Source organism: Lytechinus pictus, unplaced genomic scaffold, assembly GCF_037042905.1.
Source record: "Lytechinus pictus isolate F3 Inbred unplaced genomic scaffold, Lp3.0 scaffold_20, whole genome shotgun sequence".
Classification (NCBI taxonomy): Eukaryota; Metazoa; Echinodermata; class Echinoidea; order Temnopleuroida; family Toxopneustidae; genus Lytechinus; species Lytechinus pictus.
The window spans coordinates 395,001-418,908 of record NW_026974141.1 but is presented as its reverse complement, the minus strand read 5'-3'; the positions used below and the strand labels follow the sequence as shown (position 1 = coordinate 418,908).

At 35.9% G+C, this 23,908-nt stretch overlaps 2 protein-coding genes across 3 annotated transcripts in view; both read right to left on the bottom strand.

The window, feature by feature from the left end:
• The window catches only part of LOC129278880 (kielin/chordin-like protein), a 74,919-nt gene extending 59,841 nt beyond the window's left edge, over positions 1–15,078 (bottom strand). Inside the window, exons 1-4 of the mRNA XM_064114652.1 lie at positions 14,698–15,078; positions 6,212–6,744; positions 4,719–4,791; positions 805–885 (exon numbers count right to left, since the gene is read on the bottom strand). Coding sequence (XP_063970722.1) covers positions 805–885; positions 4,719–4,791; positions 6,212–6,744; positions 14,698–14,827 — 817 coding nt within the window. The 5' untranslated portion in view covers positions 14,828–15,078. The remainder of the gene's footprint in view (positions 1–804; positions 886–4,718; positions 4,792–6,211; positions 6,745–14,697) is intronic.
• A 4,636-nt stretch (positions 15,079–19,714) lies between these two features.
• Positions 19,715–23,908, bottom strand: part of LOC129282437 (uncharacterized) — a 15,607-nt gene continuing 11,413 nt past the window's right edge. For both annotated transcript variants that reach the window (XM_054918336.2, XM_054918337.2), the window contains exon 2: positions 19,715–23,908. This exon is cut by the window's right edge and continues 510 nt beyond it. In XM_054918336.2, the coding sequence (XP_054774311.1) occupies positions 22,904–23,908 (1,005 nt within the window). In that variant the 3' untranslated portion in view covers positions 19,715–22,903.

Genomic DNA, 23,908 nt, shown 5'->3' with positions numbered 1-23,908 from the left:
AAGATCTGTGATGTCACACACGTACAACTCCCTCATTACTTTAGTACTTATTTCACTTATATTCTCACTTTTATAGAGTCTATATCACAAGGTGATGTGTTCTCTTTATGAGAGGACAAGTGCAGAGGTTTCACAACATTATATCATTGATGAATCGTTTGTCATATGATTAGAATGAGCAAAAAGAGATGTTTTGGGGTATATTTTCAGTGTCCAAAAGGGGAGAGTTGTTCATCTGTGACATCATAGATCTTGGTCGCATTGCCAATGGGAGGATCTCCATAGCATTAGTGATCTCGACATTCAAATACTCATAACTCTTCTATTGCTAGTCCTATTTTACTCAAACTTTTGTTGATCTTATTCTTTGATTTTTCTGCTTTCACAAAAGCTAACTTGCTCCAAGAGTTTCATTCTCCTTTAATGCTTCTATAAAATGGGTAAAACTATTCTGAAGATCACGGTGAGTACAGAGCGGCCGATAAAGGTAGCCGTGCTAAGGCCGGGGTAATAATAGCAGGGCCCGCTGGGAGAACAGTTTTCGGAACTGAAGTGGCTACCCTGGGTAAATACTGTATGCCGCTATTATTATTATTATTATTTGTGTGCTTTGGGTGCAATTTTGCACAAATGCATCATCTGAAAGTATTTGATATCACTTGAAATTGAGTGACTGACAATAGGTCATTATGAAGATCTTCAATTATCACTTTATAATGGCCTATAAAGTTATTATCATCATTATCATTGTAACAAAATATGATCAACACAACATACTATACTTTCAATATTGTCAATACTCACCAATAATCAGTGTTTCTCTGCTTTGTAATTCAGCAAGTTGAGGCTGGTCATTCAAAAAGATGTCTCCATCCCTGGCAGCAACTTTAAAAAATAATACATATAATTAGCTGAAATATTGAATGTACACTAAATTATTTGATTTTGTACAACGCCTACTTAGCTTGTTGTACGCGAGCAAATGGGAGGTTGAATGTCAAACATTCGTACTGTTGCACAAAAGACATACCATCCAAAATGTACCGTTGCACGGCTTTAGGAGGTGACGTCACAAAACGATTTAATTCATTGCGCTCAGTAAAAAGGAACGTGCAATGCACGTATAAGCCTGCTGACTAGATGCACAATGCTGCCCAAGGTCATGTGCGCTTGTGGGATTTTGATTTCCGCTTTCAGTATTTTTGCCCCTTTTCATAGATTACGTAGGGATAAACTCTTGTTTTTTTTTCATATTTTCGCTAAATTACGAGGCGTTGTACAACACAAATAGCGAATATTCTTATTCGTGCAATGGTGCTATATTTCGCATTCGGTGAAAGAAAGAAACGCTCTATTCAACTTGGCTAACGCCTCGTTGAATAGAGCATCTTTCTTTCACCTCATGCGAAATCTCGCACCATCGCACTCATGCCTATTCGCTATTTGTATATAATATTGAGCTGAATTTTTTAGCACAAATCCCATTTCTATTCATTTTTCCAATCCTATTAATACTGGTTAGTCAACTCTATTCTTATTACTTTTGTAATCTTCATTGACTCTGACTGATTTTTGTTCTTTTCATACAACTTTCTTTTTTAAGAAATGATAATTAAAGCAATGAATTTAGAGTATTTTCAGTGCAAATGTGATGTTTTGAACCATACCTGTATTTACCTATAAAGTACATGTAGTAGTACACAGTATATGTACAGGTGGGATCCATGTTACCCATATGGAATCACTTAATGTTTCTCACTGCTCACGAACTTGGAATGATCTTATAAAGATCATTTGGCATAACCGAACAAAGAATTGTCTGTTCTGCTCCAGAAAATATTTAGACAGATGGGAAAAAGTAAGAGAATTCCACTTCCAAATTACATTTTACATTTGGTTCAGAGATTAGGGCAAGACTATGGAGGGGCAAGGAGCAATCACCCCCAACAATCCTACCCAATACACACCCCCGGCCCCCCCTGCAATTTTCCAAGTAATGACAAAAAAGGGGGAAAAACATGTACGGTGTAAAAGAGATTGTTTGGCCATGCAACAATTATAACAAAGTATACACTTATTAATTTTTAATTGAAAAAAGGCCTATATATAAATTTAGGTAATCTCCCCCCCCCCTTAAAAAGGCCTATGACTGTAGTAATTTTTCCACGAAGGTAAAAACCATGACAACCTTGATTTTCATTGGTTGTTGGGCCATGTTAAAATCATAGTAAATATAAATGCAAAGTTACCATAATTGTCAGTCTTCCTTGATATGCCATATATGTGCAGATACAACATGAAACTAAAAACGAAAAATATCTAATCAAAATTGAGTCTTTAATCGGGTCTGAAAATGGAGACTAGACATAGCACCTTTCGAAGTCAAGGCTCTTTCTTTGGTGGATATATCATTGTCAGCTAAACCATTGGTAGAATTACATCCTAACAGATCCAACCTGATAATCAGGCACAGATATGCCAATAAAGATTTATATTACTTCTGATTCCATTGTATTACTAGTGAAAGCAATTAGTAGCAAGGTTTTCAATCCTTGATGTGCTTTGTGTAGTAGACCCCTTGATGAATGTATGTCTCTATGGACAATACAAATTACATGTCTGTTTGTTTTATTTGATTTTTCTTTTGAACTTGTTTTATATTGTTTTTATGATATTCATTAAATTTGTGGATTTTATGTGATTGAGGTTAAATATGGGTTATTTCTAATTGAATTCAAATCTTAATTTCAAATTCAAATTTAAAAGCAAATTAAAATTCAAAAGCAAATTAAAATTCATATTCAAATTCGAATTTGTTTAAAAATTCAAATTTGGAATTGAAATTGGAAATGAAATTGAATTTGAATGTGAATTAAATTTGACATATGTACATCACATGGTAGCCACTGAACTATTATTATAGTAAATGTGATGTCCCTATAATTATAGGCCTTTATTATTTATTGGTACTAATATGGTACACAGTTTACACATACTTTAGTTGTAGATTTTATCATTCAAATTTTAAAAAGGTCACAATAACGTATTCTATAATGCAAAATAGGTCCATACAATATTAGGGAAAAGACACAAAACACAAACTGATTTATGTAAATTTAGCATTTCACCTCCTCTTCAATGACTCTTGGCCTTTAACTCTTTGTGAGATGACCCATAAACCCTGTGTGTGTTGCATTATTTAGCAGTGGGCCCTTCTATGTGGTATAACACTCTTTATAGACCCAGTTTATACCCCTTTCATAACCCAATAAAACATATCCTCCAATTAGCCGCCTAAGAGTAATGCGGATAATTCAATAAAAATTGCGTTCATAAACTCCGAAAATTATTTTTACGAGCGCCCGTCCTGAAAAAGGCGGATAATCGTCATGACAACTGGACATGCCCCCTCCGATGCGGTTGTGTTGGAAAAGGGTGACCTTGTGACCGCACCATGGCAATTATCCGCATTATTTGGAAATACGTTCATAAACTCAAAATCTTGTCCCGATGCCGCTATTATGCGGATAATAGCAGCATCAGAATAATGCGGATAACTCTTGTCCTCCTCTGATTTTACGACCAAATTATGCTGCTATTAGCCGCATAATTGGGTTTTATGAAAGGGGTATTAGAGATCTACAACTTTCATCAGAACATTTTAAAAAGAAGTGTTGTTTAGCAAACTTGTAGAGTGTTTTATGGGCATTCTTCTCAGGTATAAATTTATTGGATCACCATTGTTAAAATAAACTATTAATGATGTTCTCTAGAAGCTCTTTCTTTTTATATTTCTAACACAACTTTAGCACTCCTCACTTTTGGTTCTTCTGCAGTGGCATAACTTTCAGCTGGACAGCTCATTACACAGGCTTTCTATTGATATCAAAATCATGAGAATATGACAAAAATCTTGACAAAAAAAATACTATAGTGAAAAGAAAAGGGTGAAAATCTTGACTGGTCAAATAACAATGAAACTGACCATGGTATTGTTTGTGAGGAGGGTTGTGGCCCAGTGGATTAGTCTTCGGACTTTGAAACAGAGGGTCGTAGGTTCGTATCCCAGCCATGGCGTAATTTCCTTCAGCAAGAAATTTATCCACATTGTGCTGCACTCGACCCAGGTGAGGTGAATGGGTACCCGGTAGGATTTATTCCTTGAATGCTTTAGCGCCTATATGGCCGCTCAGCTACAGCCGGGGTAATAATAAATACCAAGTATATTTCAGCGCCTTGAGCACATAATCAATGTGGATTTGGCGCTTTAGAAATACTCTATATTATTATTATTATTAGTATTTCATTGATTTTCTTCTCTTTTTTTTAATGAACTTCCTTGGTCTGCAGGAGGATGCATAGACTTCTGTTTACTATTAACAAAGAAGGTACAATAACTCTCCTAGAAGTGGTTCTGAGAGGGAATGTATCTATGAAAACAAACAAACGAAATACATGAAGAGTTAAATCTGCAACCCTTGACTCTATCATTTTTTTCAAATCAACTTGATGCATGGAAAGACTTGGACTTAAGGAGAGAAATATAATGAATAATAATCAATATCTTGCGAGCACCTCCAAGGTTTATAGGCCCCATACCTTTATTCAGTCTTTTCAATCATCTTGATGTTTGGATGAACTTTGTCTTAACCAGAGTCCTTACTAACCACTATATTGCCGTCTTCGGCCTCTCTGAGAGAAAGAGAAAGAATACTAACCACTATCTTGCGAGCACGTCCAAGGTTTGTCGGTCAACGCTAAGGGGTAGAGCACCATCTCCTGCAGCCAACCCTGTAGGGAGTATAACAAGAATCGGATGGAAAAATCACAAATTACCATGGCAACAAAGATGGTTGTCATTTACCCCTGCCCTCTTTATCAGCATCAAGCAATATGGAGAAGAGATCATGCGTTGGAAGTTTATCATGGGCAATAGGATGGACGTTCCCTTCTTCATTGAGCAGGCACAAGTTTACCAAATTTACATTTCCATCCTCGGGTAACAATACCTAGCTCATAATAAGGAATTTAATCAATAGGACCTAACATTAAGCACATTTGCAATGAAAAATTGTGTATTAAGTGTGTATGCAAAATAGACAGGCTTCCATTACAAAGTGAGAGATTTCAGCTTTTACATGTAATTCTCGTTTTAAGATTTTTTTTTCATTCTTCACTTTATTGGCATATGTGCACATTAAAAGAATGACACAATATGCGCTGGACACTTCCCTTTTGAGGAAAAAGTGCAGGGCAATAAAATTCAATACAGTATGAAGAAAAAAAAATCGTAGAATATGCAGCTACAGTTTAAAGGTCAAGTCCACCCTAGAAAATTGCTGATTTGAATCGATAGAGAAATATCAAACAAACATAACGCTGCAAATTTCATCGAAATCGGATGTAAAATAAGAAAGTTATGACATTTTTGAGTCTCGCTTATTTTTCACAAAACAGTTAAATGCACAACTCAGCGATATGCAAATGAGAGAGTCGATGATGTCCATCACTCACTATTTCTTTTGTTTTTTATTGTTTGAATAATACAATATTCAAATTTTTCAAGATTTGACAAAAAGGACCAACTTAACTAAACCATAAACTGGTAAAATAATGGTAATTCCACATGTTCACTTGACAAGGAGGAGAATATTAGAATATTTCATATTTCATATAATAAAATACAAAAGAAAAAGTGAGTGGGTGACGTCATCAGTCTGCCAATTTGCATACCGACCAGGATGTGCATATAACTGTTAAATTGTGAAATTAAGCGAAACTTTAAAATGTCATAACTTTCTTATTTTACACCCGATTTTGATGAAATTTTCAGTGTTTTGCTTGTTGGATTTTTCTCCTTTTTTTCAAATCAACTTTTTGTTGGGGTGGACTTGTTCTTTAAGGGTTTGTTTGCTTCAGGTTAATAAGTAGTAAAACACAGACTTGAGCTGGAAAAAATATTTTAGTTTGTCCATAGATGGAAAAACTTCTGAAATACATCAGTTGGCTGTCAATCTTATGATAACAAATTATGCACAAATGAGGCAACTTGTCACATATCTGTGCTGTGAATGGGTCTATTCAACTTTGTCGCACATCACATTATTCTATCTGTGATGAAATGTGATAAAGAGCTACTTGCAGTATTCCAGTGAAAAAGATGCGACTCTAACTTTAAACAAGGAGCACTAGAAAACACTATCATACTTACATTGAACTTATTTCGTCCTAAAGGACCTTGACCAATTGTCACCGTTGCATCATCTCTGAGGTCAAAGTTCACGACACCTTCAAGCGTAACATCTACAGAGGACTTGCACTCAGTAAACAAGGTCAAATGATCTCCATCAACAATAAGAAGCGTGTGCGCAAACCGCGCCGAATCAATCAAGGGCGTCGGAAGAACAGTCTGAAGGAGACTCTCAGATTCCCGTGTTCGGTACCTGATTCGCATTTCACCGGTCCGAGAACTTGATGTCAATGTGAACAGCACCCTGCCTTCCAATGAGCTGATAGAGAATAACATTCCTGAGGTCTGTTCTAACTGCCGTGCGAGGAAGTACACACTAAATGCATGGCTCCTCATGAGTTGGTTCCGTAAGGGCGCGATCTGGTGCGGTGGGATGTTGATGAGATTTGTTTTGGGGCGTAACCGCCAGATTTTAGAATGAGGTAGGGGTCCTTGTTCTTGGGTGATTCCTTTTGTGAAGTTTCCACTCTTGAAGACTTCCAGTAAGTCAATACCTGGAAAGCAAAAAAAAAAGATTCTGTTTAAGATAAAAAGTCCACCCCAATCAAAGGTTGATTTGAATAAGAAGAGAAAAAATCCAACGAGCATAACACTGAAAATTTCATCAAATACGGATGTAAAATGAGAAAGTACATGTATATGACATTGTAAAGTTTCACTTAATTTCACAAAACATATGCACATTATGGTCAGTATTAAAATGAGGGAACTGATGACATCATCCACTCACTATTTCTTTTGTATTCTGTTATATATGAAATATTCTAATTTTCTCCTCATTATCAAGTTACACAACGATTAATTCCTCCCTGAACATGTGGAAATACTTAGCATTGTTTAATACTGTATGGTTCAGTCAAGTTGGTCCTTATTGTCAAAAATGAAATATTATTCAAACAAAAAATAATTAAACAGTGAGTGAAGGACATCATCAACCGTCTCATTTGCATGTTACTTAATTGTGCTAATCACTGTTTTGTGAAAAAAAAAACTTTAAAATGTCATGACTTTCTCATTTTACATCCGAATTTTGATGAAAAATTTAGCATTATGCTACTTTGATTTTTCTTTATTCATTCCAATCAACATTTTCTGGGGTGGACTTGACCTTTAATAATCTGTTGGCATGGGCCGATATTAACTTGGCCTACATGTACTTCTCTGATAGTCTAATAGCCTATGGACGAATCTGTCTATTCCCAATTTTATGGCCATTTGATCTACACTATTTGTTCCAATAATGGTGTGTGAAAGCTCGAGATCGCTGGCCTAGACTAAAGCATGCAAAATTATCACCTTTTATCACTTTGGTGAATTTATTTCAACTAGTTGTATGGTGTACTATCAGAGAATACTTTCACTTCTAAAATTTTATTTCTGGTTGGTACTTTTTTCGTAAGAGAAAAGCTTTCAACTATTTTCTGAACAGTCCTACATGATAAAGTGGGAAACCCTTTGAAACAGAGGGTCGTGGGTTCGAATCCCAGCCATGGCGTAATTTCCTTCAGCAAGAAACTGATCCACAATGTGCTGCACTCAACCCAGGTTAGGTAAATGGGTACCGGTAGGAAGTAATTCCTTAAAAAGCTGTGTGCGCTATGAACGCCTAGCTTAGCCGGGTAATATAGGAGCGCCTTGAGCACCTAACAATGTGGATATGTGCGCAATATAAATACCCTATATTATTATAAGTAAAAAAAAAAGGGGGGGGGGGCTACGCAAAGGATACTTTGTTTGACAGTCATAAAACATGTGGAGCAAATTGTGATGCAGTACTAGGAAAATTGTGTATGATAAATTATTCTAACAAATTTAAAAATATACTACAGGTGCCATAAACCAAAATCATGATCTATTGTGTTTGACCCCCCCCCCCACATCTATATTGGAATACACATTTTTACATGTTTTAGGATACATTTTAAAAATTATCAATCGTTTTCAAAATTTTAAAATCCACTTCTAAGTTTACTGGAGAAGCTACAAAATAAATATATTATGAGTCAAACTTTCTGCAAGGACTGGCAGTGTACACAAAGCTATTTGCCATTAAAGGGGAAGATCACCCTGACAAAAAGTTTAATGTGAAAATACCAGAAAAAAATACAATTAAGAAATGTTGGTGAATGTTTGAGGAAATCCATCAAAGTCAAGATTTGAATGTTTTTAGAATTTAACTTTTCTTTTCATTTGTGAGTTGTGACATATATTGTGAATGTAAATAAATAAAAATTGAATATTTTCAGGACAGTCATTAAAAAAAATCAAAATGCTTTGATTGTACCTTCAGTGTATCAACATACAAAGTATTTCACACCTGCTCAGGAAAGAAGAACATTTTCAGTCATGATCAACTTGGAATTTATGTATTCTTTTATTACATGACATATGGGGCAGCTGCTCGTATATGATGTCACAAATCAAAATCTTAAATTTCAATTAATTTGCTCAATCTTCGTTGGATTTTCCTTAAACTTTCACCAATATTTTTATTGTTTTTTCTGTTATTTTTACGACAAACTTTTCGTCAGGGTGAACTTCCCCTTTAAACTGCCTGCTGTCTACTGATGACCAATAGCATGGCTTATACAGTAAGCTGCTGTATGCTTTGATAGGAAGCTCAATATTGGTCATAATTGGGCTTCACAGTGAGGAAAAATTACTCAGAAATAAACTCACAGTGGGATGTCATTATTCAACGTGACTCCTGTCATTGTAAAACCACAAAATGTTCTGCCAGTCCAAAGGAAAACAGACAAAATGCAATTGCTACCAACAAAATGCAGATTTCTCAAATTAAGTTTTTTTTTTCTACTTTCTAATCCTTTGCTATTCATGCTCTTCAACTTTTAAGTGTATTCATCTTTTTCTTAATCTCCTTCCACTGTAACCATTGTCAGCATCATTATCATCATCATCATCATCACCATCATCATCATTATCATCACCATCATCATCATCATCGTCATCATCATCATCATCTCCTTCATCATCATAATCGTTTCACATCATCATCATCATTATACCACTATATAGGCCTAGATTGTAGATTAGTTATTTCCATAGAAAATTGACTTTAAATAACCCACAATGTTGGAAAACGTGTAACAATATTTCTATCCAATTCCAGATAGTAAAATCTTTACCTTTTCCTTTCAAGGAATAAAGTAGCATCATAACATCAACAGTTTTAATATCTGAAACAAATTTTATTCAGTTTTTTTTTACCATGGTTAAACTTTAAAATGTGACAACACACTATTATGCTTTTCACACTGCATTTCCTTAACCCCATACTATCCTTAACCCCGGACTATCCTTAACCCCATACTATTTTTTTTCGATTCACACTGTCATTCTTAACCCCATACTATTTGCTAAGCCGGGGATAACGCCTTGACCCCGGGCAATCACACAGCTCATAAATATTGATGATTTTACCACACAGAGCGCGATTAACGTGCAATTTCGACTTCTGTGATTGGCTAATGCTTAGCCCCACTTTTGCTTAGCCCTGGTTCTTTTCACACTGCATCTCTTAGCACCGCAATTGTGGTGCTAGCACCACAATAAGCCGGCTAACCCTGCTTTTTTGCAGGGCCAGATAGTACCGTACTATTTACCGTGCTAGCCCACTTTGCTAAAACGTAGTGTGAAAACTAAGTGGGCTAAGCTTAACCCCGGGAAATTGGTGGGGCTAAGACCCCCCCTTAGCCCCACCAATTTCCTGGGGTTAAGGGAAAAAAGTGCAGTGTGAAAAGCATATGATTGTGCTATCAAAACCTGACACAACCTGCGTGCATCATGTAGTATACTTACATGTATGCACAGTTTGTCTTTAATTATGCCATGTCCTTATCTAGCCCAGGTTCCAACATTACTTTCTAAAATAAATGTCATGTCATCATCAAATGCAACGCTCAAATCTTTCTCAAATAATATCAGAAGTACATTTTATTCCCATCTGGTCCTCAAAATGAAATTATTTCGGTATGCAAGAACTTGAGGCTGATCGAGAGAGGAGGGAAATTCTTAATATCCTGAACCGGCACAAACAACTACCGCCCTTACATGAACAAGTGCAAAGTTAAAAGCAGTGAAATTGGTCTCTTTTAGTGCCAGATTGGGTAACTTTCAGTATTTTTCTGAAATGTATTCATGGGCCTTTATACATTTCATTTAATACAGTCAAGCTCTTCTTTCTTAAAATTGACAAAAGTTGAAAATGAAATTCTTCTCCCCCCAACACAATTAACACATATAAATGTTTGCTTTCAATTTAAATGTGCCTAGATAATATTAAAATGGTCAAAACTCAAAATTACCAAAGTAAAACAAGTTTTTGTACCCAGCTGACTCAGTCATCTAATGTAGTCACCAACTACATACTATGAGGGTAAAATTTCTTGCAAAAGTTTCTTTCTCTTTGCCCCTCTAAAATATCAGCTGCCCCTCTCAATCACCTCCCCCTTTCCTTCACATCACTGCCCTCCTTCAGCAAGAAGTAAATTTCTCTGAATTATTTTAAAAATCCTCACCCCCCCTCCTACACCTCATCATCTCTATATTGCCATGCAGCCCTGTGGTTCTATGGCAACCCATGAAAACTGAAATCAATACATGAACCTTCTCAAAGAAAAAAAATAAAAAAAAAATCATTTTTTTTATTCGGCTATTTAACCCTATACAAAATAGCCTATTAATTAAAGCAAAAACCTCAAATTTTATCTCAAAACTAAATTCTGTTCATTGGGATGATTCAAGAAAATTCTAGAGAAACCTATTGATTACCTCTTTAAAATCATAACCCTGGCTTATAGTAGATTGATATTTTTCAAATTCATGCTACAAACTAAATTACAAAAATCCTTCAAAAATACATGTAATCATGACCCAAATGTTCTAAATGAATTTGTTATGACTATTCCATATCCACTGGCCTATTATTGGAAGTTGTCTGCCATTTCATATCCCTCAGACACTTCCCAAGTTTCCTGTCAATTTGTTTCCACCGGACGGACAAACACCGACTCAGAATAGCTGATCTCTAAATAACTTTGACAATTGAACATTAAAGGTAAAAAGGGATTTAAAAACCATTACGGGGTAGATGTATTTGGTGATATTTCAATAGGCTCTTTAGGACTCAACTCCATACAAATATTTCTGATATACCCAGAAACATAAACCCACTAAGCACTAACAATTGATCTGAACATCCAAATGATAATTGAATCGACTTTACACGGGACTTGAAACCCAGAATAGTCAAGAGTCAATCAATTGGTGATTCAAATTTATAGGCATTTCTTGTAAAAGATGGGGGGGGGGTGATTATAAATTGACTTAAAGTACATGTATTTGGTCTTTTAATATGATTTAAAAAAATAATTTATTGCATTGCATTTTTATGACTTTGCTATGAGTATGAAGAATATTTAAAAGTAACCATACTAGACTAATGAGAATAAGACACATTAATTAATAAACACATTTCATCAGATGATTGGTGTTTAAGGAGATAAGAACAAATTTAGGAGGTACAACTCAATGAACATTGATTTCCCATATTTGTCAGAAAAGTACTCTTAAACATATACTTTGATAATTCAATTATGAAGGTAGTGAAAAACAGGGGGAAAACCCAGAGAAGCAGAGGGCTGAAAGATGAACAAAATCAATCAGATAAAGAATTAAAAATTATGACTTTCACCTTATACAAGAAGAGTGATCAAAATTAGTAACAAATTCATATTCAAGGATGATGTACAGTGTGTGATAAAAGAGTCATAATTTTTTTGTTCAACAAACTGACTAAAAAACATCATCTTTCAAAAGTTTTTCTCAACGAAAATGAAATTCATAATGGTGAGACCTATGATACTGTATTTATTTCTTTATGAAAGGAAAGTGCTTAGAGTACAAAACCACAAATTGTGCATCTAATGTACAACAATGGGAATGTAAACCACTTGAGTAACAATTGTCTATATTGTAAACTGACTAAAAAGTTAACTTAAGATCAGACATAACTTTCTTCACACTCTAAACTGCTTCTTCCAAACTTTTTTTTTCTCTAATGGTTCAATGTAATAGCAAAGTTGAATTTCCCTTAAATAGAGTGGTGATTTTTTTTTTGCATGTCAATTCTACTCTTAGCAGCAATATGTTGTACCTTTCATTTTTATAACCAGATGTAGGCCTATACTTTACTTCATGGTCTCTCTACATAATACACTTTCTGTAAATATAGCCATACAACTCTAGCAACATGAATATATTATTGGAATAGGATTTTTTTAGGGGGTGCTTGTTCGTTATTTTTTTTTTCTCTCTGATGGTTGTATTGTGATAACCTGCAAACATTTGCAAAGTTTTTTTCTGTTGACCTATTATAGGGGGTTATACACTCATGTTCTCCAACCATGGATCTACTACATGTACATCAAAGATGTCTAGGACTGAATGGTTGAACTTTCATGAAAAACTTGATTTTGATTTGCTGTTGAAGTTAATATGAGGGTTTCGATGTCAAAATTATTACCATAAACCGATCATTAAACAAATGATGTTGATTGCCTCACATTCTCATATTAAAATTTTAGAGACCATCAATCGATAATTCTTTACTTTCTTCCAACAATTAAAAAGTAAATATTGTGGGGGGAATAGGGAATAAAAGAAGACATATCAAAATAATCATTTTTTATAATGTGGGGCTACTCTTGAGCTCACCAGCAAAAATTTGTATCATTATTTACATTGGAGGAGGACCCTAAGGTAATTTCCAGTGACTAAATTTGAATTCTTTTTCAGGGCGATTTTGGGCGAACTTGCCATGCTCCCAGATGTCAAGCCCCCCAACCCTATTATAAAAACATGGAATAGTGAATTTTATTGACGTTTTCCTCAATCAAAGTGCAAGAATTGATTCATCATTCTGTCAAAGACATCACAAATCAGGGTTGAATTCTTTTGATAAGGCCAATCACCCATTCAACCTGTCTATTTTTATTCCACTCAATGGTTTGACACCCCCCTTCACACAAAAAACAGCAATGTTTTCTTTCAAAACTCCAACACTTCCGATGATCCCCAACTTGACATTTTACAAAATAGAGATGTTTGGCAGAGGTTGACTTTTGTTGTAATTGATGTTAGAACAATATTAAGGTGCAAATGACAATATACTTACGTGTACCACCCCCCCTTTGCCATGCATACATGGATGTATGGTGAAAATTTATGATGCATTCTGCATGTTAACTACATACATGTAAGTGTACCCCCGCTTCAGCACCAATTATCGGTGGGGAGATAACCTGATCTGTTTTTCCTTTTATTTTTTTGGGGATGGTATAGTAATCATGAATCTCTTTTTGATATTCTCTATCTCTTTCAAATACCTGTACTTCACTGTTTACCTTCTTCATATTAAACTCCCATTCCACAGATCGAGCAAGACCTCTGAAAGACCACTGTAAGACCACGAAACTTGCTTGATCTTACAAAGGTCTTTCAATGAACTTTAAAAGATCTCAGAGGTCTTTCACGATTCCTCATGGATCTTTCAATGGTCTTTGTGAGTCCCAAAACTTTTTTGAAACGGTCTTTCAGGAAAGTGGTCTTCTGGTGGTTTTTTACTAGTCTTCAGTCATCTTTCGATGAACTTTCAAAGTTTTTATTAGTCTTTCCATGATCTTTTGACAGTCTCTCAAGATTTTTGTGGAGATCGCTGAAAGACTCATGAGAGATCACTGAAAGATCACTGAAAGTCCAGGAAAAGTCCATGGAAAGAAGATCACTTGTTGCATACAAGATCCATGAAAGACCATTGAAAGATATATATAGGACAGGTCCGGTAAGACAATAAATATTAATCAGTCTTTTAGAGTTTTTTTACTTTGAGGAGTCTTTCTGAGCCATTGAGACTGCTGTATTTTAAGACCGTACAATTTTTGGAATTTCAAAATGTCCTTCAAAGGTCTCCCCTCTGTGGAATGGGGGCCTTATTATCGTTATTATTATTACAATCATTATCATTATTATTATTATTTTCATCATATTATTACTATTATTATTACTATTATTATTATTATTATTCCTAATTTCCTATTATTATTCATGTATAACTATTATACTGTATATATTATCTATTATCATTATCACTATCATTATCATTATCATTATCATTATCATTATCATTAATATAATCATCATATCACATCAATAATATACCTTTATTCTCCATCATTCTACTGAGCCATTATTCTGCATTCTTAAGTTTTTTTTTTCGATTTCAGTAAGTACCTTTCGTTTCAATCCCCAATTGTCATGGCATATTAAAGCGAAGCCAAGGCCAAGAAAAACTTTCTGGCTTCTTGCTCATAAATTTTCAGGAAATAAATCATAACTGACGATATGGAAAGCCAAATGAGTGATATTACCTTCAAATCCAGATATCGATTCGCTTTGTGCTTTATCCACATTGATTGACAGCTCCACGATTATCAGCAGCACGACCACTCCGCAAACGCCCGCTGGGCCACGGGGCCGTCTACCGCTAAGCAACACCATGTTCTCGCTGTAATCCGATACCAGAAACTTCGTTCTTGAGTCACCAACAGAATCAAGTGCGAGTAATTCCAATAAACTGATCCGTCAGTGTTTGCATCAGGTTACATTATTCCGTAGAATTCTTCCAGAAGAATCATTTTGATGGTCCCCTAAGCCTAGAACTCGAGGAGTCGACTCTTTCAGGAGTGAATTTGTCGCGTCAAACTTTGTTACTCGCAGGTCTTCTTTTGACTGCCATGTAACCTACGAATGACCCACAAACTTTCTTTGTACACAAACTGAATTGGGTTCGGGATTTGACCCTCAATGCACAGATTTTAGGAGGGTAAAGCGATTTGCAATGCATCGCTGCCTGGGGATAAACAATCTGGTAACAAGATTTGGTTTGTTTGGCACCTAGTCTGGAAAATAGACTTGATTTTGAACGAGAATGACTAACTTCTCTCACGAGTAAATTGAACCCGTTTTGCTGATGAGTGTGACGTAGAGCTGCACCTAATAAAGAAGAGACGAAGTAAAAAATGGCGTATGAGGAGGTATTTTTTTACCCCTGCCCCCCCCCCCGAATCTTATGAACGACCATAGAGATGTATACTAATATATATCTCTATGTGAACGACCCATCATGGGTGGTTTTTTTTGTAAGACGGCTAGGTACCCGTTTATTCATTTTATTGGACTTGGAGGTAATATTTTGAAAACGGGTCAAAATAAAAGTTTTTCAGCATTTTTTTTTTCACTGGTCAATGGGTATTTCCAACTGCCTCAGTGTTTCCTTGGCGATCATGAAACTATGACCAACTCAGGGGGGGGGGGGTCTAAGGCACCTATGCCCGTGAGCAAGGCAATCGACAATGCTCTTTTATCCTGCATTCAAATAAATGGAAATAATATACGCATTATTGGTAACTAGGTGTGCACTTGTTTAAAAAAATGCAACATGAAGTTTCAAGCTACAGAAGTGTCTCATATCTGGAAACTTTATGTAGCCTATAAGGATATTGTAGATATGATTTTGAAATATACAGGCCTACGTTTTTTTTTAAATTTTACTTTTTCTTTTCCCCTTATCTTTGACGAGCTTCATTGCTCCACCCTAGTGTCATAATCATATTCTTCTCTTACACATGATCTCTATAATTTTATGTTTGGTTCACAGTAGGGACTGATGACGTCACTCACTCAATATCAGCTTTTGTATTTAGGCCTATATATGAAGTATTCTAAATTTCTCCTCATTTTCCTGTGCCAGAAACAAAGTCTTATTCATTTCAACATTTTATGGTTCAGTCAAATTGGTCCTCATTGTCGAATAAGTAAAAATTGAAATATTGTATAATTCAAAGAATGAATAACAAAAGAAATGGGGAGTGAGGGACATCATCGACTCTCTCATTTGCATGCCATATAACTGTTCTGTGAAAAAAAAAATAAGCGAAACTGTTAAATGTCGTAACTTTCTAATAATTTTATATCAAATTTTGATGAAATTTTCAGCGTAATGCATGCTTGATTTTTTTCTATATTTCTAAGGGTGCATTTGACCTTTAAATGATAAAGGATGTGTAACCCTTTTTTAATGAGCCCCCTCCCCCTTTTCAAAAAATTGATAGACTTATTACTGAGCCATCGCATCTTCCCCATAGGCGGAAACAGGTGGGCCCGGGGCCCGGCCCTCCCCCCCTATTGGCGGAGCAAACAAAAAAAGGGGGAAGAAAGAAAGAAAAGGAAAAGAAGGGAAAAGAGAGGAGGAAAAAAAGGGGAAGCATAAGAGGAAGAAGACGAGTGAATAAAATAAGGTGAGGGGAAGACTTGGAAAATAATTTCAAAAATATTTCATGTCACTATACAGTATAAAATTTTCGCTCGCACTTCTCGCTCGCATTGACTTTTATAGGTGATTTATATATCTTGCTCAATACGGAGCTTTAATATCAAATTTTGAAGTCAATATAAGAAACATAATTCAAGGCTCGGAAATCGAACTTTCAATATTTTGTTTGATTTACACATTGATTTTTAAAAAGTGCTCTGTAAAAATCTATGTTTTATCTTCTAAATATTTACATTTTCTGCTCGCGCTGCGCGCTCGCAAAATTTGATTTGTCAGGTACCTATTATTTTCCTGCATTCCATAAAATTCTCAAATATCCCTATTCAGGTCAAATTTTCAAAACGTAACAGCTAGCGCTGCACGCTCGCAAAATTTTGATTGGAGATTTGATATGTATATCTCAATTTTAATTCTTTAACAAACTTCTTAAAGGTATTGTTTAACTTTGTGAGCAGCCGATTTAAAAAATTCTCAAACCAAGATGAAACTTGTGTACAAGTGCATGTATTAGAACTAATAAACCCTAATAACAACCATTATTGAGAATGAAAAGCTAAAACTACAAGGCAAACCCCGATTTTGTAAATAGGCGTCTTATAGACGCCTAAATAGTACACATAAGTGTATGGGATGAAATTAAGATGGTGTTTTTGGTCACTTTATATTTCAATTTTTGAAGCACTAAATGATATTTTTCGAACGCAATTTTTTCTGGGCTTCATTTTTGTAACATATCACAGACACAGGTGACAAGTGTGACCTTCTAGCTCAGATTTTTTAAAAGTCAAACCAATGTTAACCAATCACTTTAATATCCCCATTTCATGACAGTTTATCAAAAATTTCGGCTCGCGATTTGCGCTCGCATTGATTGTTGAAAATGTATTAACTCATGCATCTTATTCATAATTACAAAAGTGCTTTAAATGTCCAGTTTTCAGGCCATAATAAATTAACAGATTTCTCGCTCTCATTAGGCTTATTAGATTAATAAATAAGATATTAATTTAATAATCAAATTGACCCTTTTTAAGAATCGAATATCTACAAGTTTCATCTCCCACTTAGGAAGAGAAATATGAAGATAGTCATCATTTTCATACGATGTCATAATGTTCTTAGAATGTCCCTGTCCTATGTCAAAAGTAATAATAATGAAACATATCAGATCTTTTTTAATTGTGATTCGTATCCACCTCACAATTTTCCTACAAAGTGCTTGAAATACAGAGCTTAAATTGATCTTTTTTCAGATCGGAATATCAAATATTTTAAGCTCGCACTTCGCGCTTGCTTTATTGATTTTCATGATGAAAAAAGATATTTAGAATGCCCAGATTCTAGGTCAAAATCTGAAACACGCGCACGCATAGTTATTCAGTTACGCAGCTTGTTCTCTATTTAAACCATTATGACAAAAAAAATCAACAACCTAAGAGAGCCAAAGACTAACATCCAGTTTCAGATCAGAATATCCAACATTTTCTTCTCACCCTTTGTGCTCGCATTATTAATGTAGGAAGATACCAAATTATACCAAAATTTTTTAATGATTTACAAAACATGAAAAGAGTGTCCCGTTTTTATAGGTTTGAAATCTCAATTTTTTCTGCTCGCGCTTCGCGCTCGCATCAATTGTTTGGTTATATACTTAAACCGTTCATGATTATAAAAAGTGCATAGAACGTTAATTTCTTAGGCCGGAACGTCAAAAATTTTAAGCTCGCGCTTCGCGCTCGCATTATTTAATCATTGATATATGTATCGTCTTAATGACTGACTGCAAAACGTCCTTAACAGGTCCCTTTTCGACACGGCCATAACGCATTATGAAAATTTCTGCTCGCGCTACGCGCTCGCAGTAATTTTCTAGTTACATACGCATCGATCACAAACATTACCCACAATGTTCAATTTCCAGGACAAAATACATGAAATTTCTAAATTGTTTAGCTCACACTATTTAAATAGGGCTTATGACATTATTACACATTTACTGTTAGGACATGGGCATTTCCCCCCCCCCCCCCAAAAAAAAAAAAAAAAAAAAAAAAAAATCACGATCAAGAGAAAAGGAAAGGGATAAGGGTGAAATATAATATTATTTTCCAAATATTATGTCAAAATCTATCACGAACTTGGATTTTTGTAATAAAAATATCAAAATTCTTGCTCGCTCGCTCGTAACTTCTTATTAATTTTAAGCGATACGCCATATCAAGCCCCTCAATTTGTTTTGGCTCATTACGCCACTGGGACAACCCCTCCAAAGAAACCAAAAAAAAAAACTTTAAGCGGCCGATCGGGGAAAATGTGGGCAAAAAAAAATTCGGCCCCCCCTCCTATTGGCTAAGGCTGGATCCACCCCTGTTCCCCCTTCCATTCCATTTAAGCAGTGCAACCAGAATGGGGTGAGCGATATAAAATTACTCAACTTTGGAAATCATGGTCGAAGAAGAAGAAAAAGAAAATAGCCGATTTTTTTCACAATCCTTTCATTGTGCGGTCGTTGATGTCACGGTGCAAGGTAAGCAATACGGCGCCATCTATCGATAAAAAACGTGACATTAAAGGAGGAATTTTATGCTGAAAAAAAAATTATATGGATAAATAGAGTAGTAAATTTCATAAAGCAGAACACTGAAAATTTCATTAAAATAGGACACAAAAATTACGAAATTATTGAATTTGAAAGATGAGCAATATTTCTTGAAAACATTATTGATTATACACGCCTTCATGAAAATTCATTAAATGGGATGATGATGTTGTCCCCACTATCCTCTTTCTCTTATTTTATTACAGCAAATCGTTTTCATCAATAATGTAAATCAAATTTTTCACATTACCCCCTACCCTTTCTCTTGCTCTCTATCTGCCCACCTCACCTCTCTCTTTTTTTCTTCCTTTCTTAATCTCTCTCTCTCTTTCTCTCTCCTCTTTCTCTTCTCGCTCTTTCTTTCCCTCTGCCTTTTATTCATTTTTCAACGGCAACAGCAATAGATTAAAATCAACCGCTATCATGACTATTATAAACAGAAACATAAATAGAATTATCTTCAAAATAAAATAACTTTATTTTCAAACTCTCTTCAACATAATATATCAACATTTGTAATGTAAATAGCCACATGCTACAGCAGAAATTTGGAACAGTGGATTATTATTGCTCGGAAAAAGACCCGATGTCCAGCATGTTCATGTTGCTGATTTCTCAGCAATTACATTTTTTGGGGTCAAAACTCCTCTGTCACATATTTTTATTAATACATAAATGTACAACTAACACTTGGGTGGCTATTTCATTGGATTCCATACGAACTCATTTCGAAATCATTACCACAACTGATATTTTAGAAAGAAATTGAAATGGTACTTACAGGGGTGACCATCTGCCGCTTGTTAATTTTTGATTACCTGCTTTTGCGAGCGGTAACATGTAGGGCCTGGGAATGATTTTTGAATAGGGGGTGCCTGGGTTTAGAAAAAAATAAAGGCTATCACTAGAAATGTATAATGTGGGAATTTTTTCAGGACAGAACTGACGAACCGCTTCCAATTATATATATTATTGTTTCCAAATGACGGAGATTCGGGTCAAATCTCGACATTTTAGCATACCAACCTGATTTCCAGAAAGTGCTGCCTACACTCTAAAAAAAAATCAGTAAAAATGACGAGTTAATAGGGTCAGCTGGCTGCAACTGTTATTCTAGTCATATTTGACTATTTTCTTGTCGTCTTTCAATAGAACATAGTTATTTCTGACTAGAATGTACGTCAGAAATGTGACTATCAGTGATTGTCATATCAGTTGCACCCAGCTGACTACTGGTCTAGTCAATTTGACTGATTTGTTTAAAGAGTATATGGTAAATAACATACGCAGCACCTCAGCAAATATCTTGGGTGTGCTTCAACACGGGCCCCGCTTCTCAGGTCCATGGTACCATGCGACGGGTGTTTGCAAATTAGTCAGGCGATGGATGTAGCAATAAAGTCATTTTTATTACCATTACTCAATTAATGCGTTATATCAAGATTGGTACTTAGTAATTTTGATAACATGAAGAAAAAAAATCATACTGACTGGCTGTATAAGGGAGATAGCACATGAGATAACACAATAAGCATGTCAATTTTCATCATTGTTTAAAATAGGTGGCACATTAATTTGAATATAAAGATCGATGACAACGTTTCTTTCAATCATGTCTATTTGAAAACGGTAGTCATGTTCTGTTAGGCTATTTAAATGCGAAATGTGCACTAAACTATAATTGAATGAAAAGAAAATAGATATTAATGACAGATACAATTGATGGAAATATATAGTTTGTTTATTTGGCCATACTATGTTCGTCTCAGTGGAATCATGCTCACTCTGACTTGGTGAAGAATTATTAAGCCCAGCGCACATATGCGATCCGATACGACGCGATTTTAAAAATAAATAGAATTTTGCATTAACCCTCTCCAGACCGTGCTTTTTGGGGGGTGTTTTCTGACCGGGGGGGGGGGGGGTTGGTTGAATCGACCCCCCCCCCTCCGAGATCTCGGTCGCCGATCGCGCGAACGCCGTGAAAATTAAAATGATAATAGTGTGGGATATGATCTACAAGGTTGTATGGTTGAATTTCTGAAATAATAAGATTTTTTAAATATGAATTAATTATGCTAATTTATGCGTAAATCATAGTTTTTGCTCTAATTCACTATAAAAAAAAATCCTAGAATTCTAATTTTTTGGTGTAAATATTCTTTATACCATTGCTAACAATTACAAAAACAGAATCTTTTTGAAGCATAATTATGCTAAAATCAATTAATATCATCTGATGAAAGTAAAAATAATCATATCATTATAAAAATGAGAGCACTCAATTTACATTGACTTTGTACACAAAATCACGGTTTGGAGCAAGTTCAGGTATGACATGCACTTACGTAATATTTCGTTGTTGGTTTTCTTTACCCGGGCATCATAAATTTGGTAAAAAAAGCCAGCGAGTGGCGATGTCGAAAAATTTCGCGCAGTGGAATGGTCGCAGAAAATGTTCCAGGGGGGGGGGGGGTTGATCCCCCGGCGGTATTAGGGTTAATTATGAAAGTTCAAAGAAGTAAAATTATTGTATTTAAAGTACGGCATATACTGTTAGGAATAATAAAATCATAATTTTGCTTTGCGGCAAGCCCTGTTGTCGGAGTAAAGTCCAAATCGGCTCAAATCGCAGCCTCTGATGATATCAGTGCGATTTGGAACCGAATTTGAATTATATTCTTTAGTTGAGTAGTCCTACCAATATTCTTATTTCAGATCGCGATTTGGTTGGGATGTTTATATCAAATGTTATTATAATTTCTTTTGAAAATCGGATCGTAACGAATAGCATAGTGTGCGCATGGCTTTAATTAATCTTTGACATACATTCATGGATATTTTCATAATTAGGTTCAAATTAGATTTTTTTTTTAGGCCTATTACAAAAAAAATGCATCAGCGTTGGTATCCATGAGGGCCACAAGCCCACAACCTGAGAAGTTAAAATTGTATCCTAGAGATTGAATATTCCACCAAAGAGTGCTACCAAAAGTGATATAGTAAAACCCATAGGTGACGGCGTGCATCAAAATCATGACAACTTTATTTATGAATTGACCAATATATTTTGTCGAAAATCATTGTGATCATGGAGATTTTGCGTGTGACATTGGTTAAATGTTTCAAGGAACAAAAGTTCAAATGAAATTTAATCAAACTGTGGTGCTGGAAATAAAATACAATGATTCAGCAAAACGTTTCTTGTTTTTTTTTTTTTTTTTTTTTTGGGGGGGGGGGGGGGGGCTGGAGACCCGCTCCGCCTCCCCCTCCTCTTCCCAAAACCCCAGTGGCGCTTGGTGGCTTATTGTTGACATGATCGTGACAGCAGGTTTCCCTGATTAATTCATGCAACCTCTTTATGATAGTCAATGAGCAGTCTGTTTTGTGTATTCAAAGAGACTATGAATAATCTATCGCCAGTTATTGGCGCAATATCTTAATTAACAAAGTAACGCAATGTATACAATGAGGATTACTCAACAAACACTATTTACTTTGAACTGCATAATAATCAAGCTTCTGGCATAAAGTGATTGCTGATCGGTTAATGCGCTAACTAGTCATGCCAGTTTCATTAGATTTAAACCTCTTATAGAAGTTAAATTAGTGTAGTACAGTTTTGGTTCTCTGGCTTTTCGCGTCAAAGACTCACACTTGGAACTGTTGCAGTTGCGTTTGTCTTATTCTTTTCACGATTCGATGTTGCACTTGGCGTACAAGACCGGCAGGTCATCCTTGAACTTGAAACACTACTTAACTGAGAGCAGCTCCTTGACGACCAGTTCGTTTCAAGACTGTCATCATCCCCGAAGATACTACCATCGAGATCGTTATCGCCTTCTTCATCAGATGCGCTGATTGGTGTATTTGAAGGAGGAGCAGTCGGTCTGGGGAATGACACCTGTACGGTCAGGATTGGAGGATTGTTCGGGTCCATATCTGTCATGAGAGACGTTTCGCGTGTGACGTTCGTCGACCTACGCATGGAGAGCTTCACAAATTGCCGTTGGTCTTCTCCGTTAGTTCCATTGAAATCCTCCCCTCCGCTCGGAATGTATATAGGTTCAGGATACTGTGGTTGGCGTGTCCTTCTACCTGGAGAAGAAGATGCTGTCCTTGGCGATGAAATTGCCGAACTTCTCGGTGAAAGACGTGTCTGCAGCGGGACGCTTCTCGAACTGATGGAGTCCACACTACATTGGGGAGAAGACCTGCCTCCGTAATCTGGAAGATTTAGAAGTTGTATGCTGACATGCTGGTCGTTGTTATTTGGGGCAAGTCTGAGAGATTGTCTATCAAAGTCGTGTTGCCCAGAGTTATGACTGTAACGGGATACTGCACTCTGAGATCGTTCTTTGGTGGAACGCATTTGAGAGCTGAGGGCATTCAGTCTGTGCTTGTATTCGCTGATGGCCTTTTGTGCCTTGGCTTCTTTCTCAGTCAGCTCCTCTCCCCTTAGTGTTCTTGACTCTATTCCCTCACTAGACACAAGAGTCGCATGTGGAACTCGACGCTTGGCTGCCCTTGGTCTTGGTCTTCTCGTGCTACTTGCAACAGGGTGTTCGTTCATAAACTTCAGAATGTCTTTCATATCTAGTCTATCGGGATCATCAAAGGATGCCTGTTCACGTCTAAGGTCGGCTTT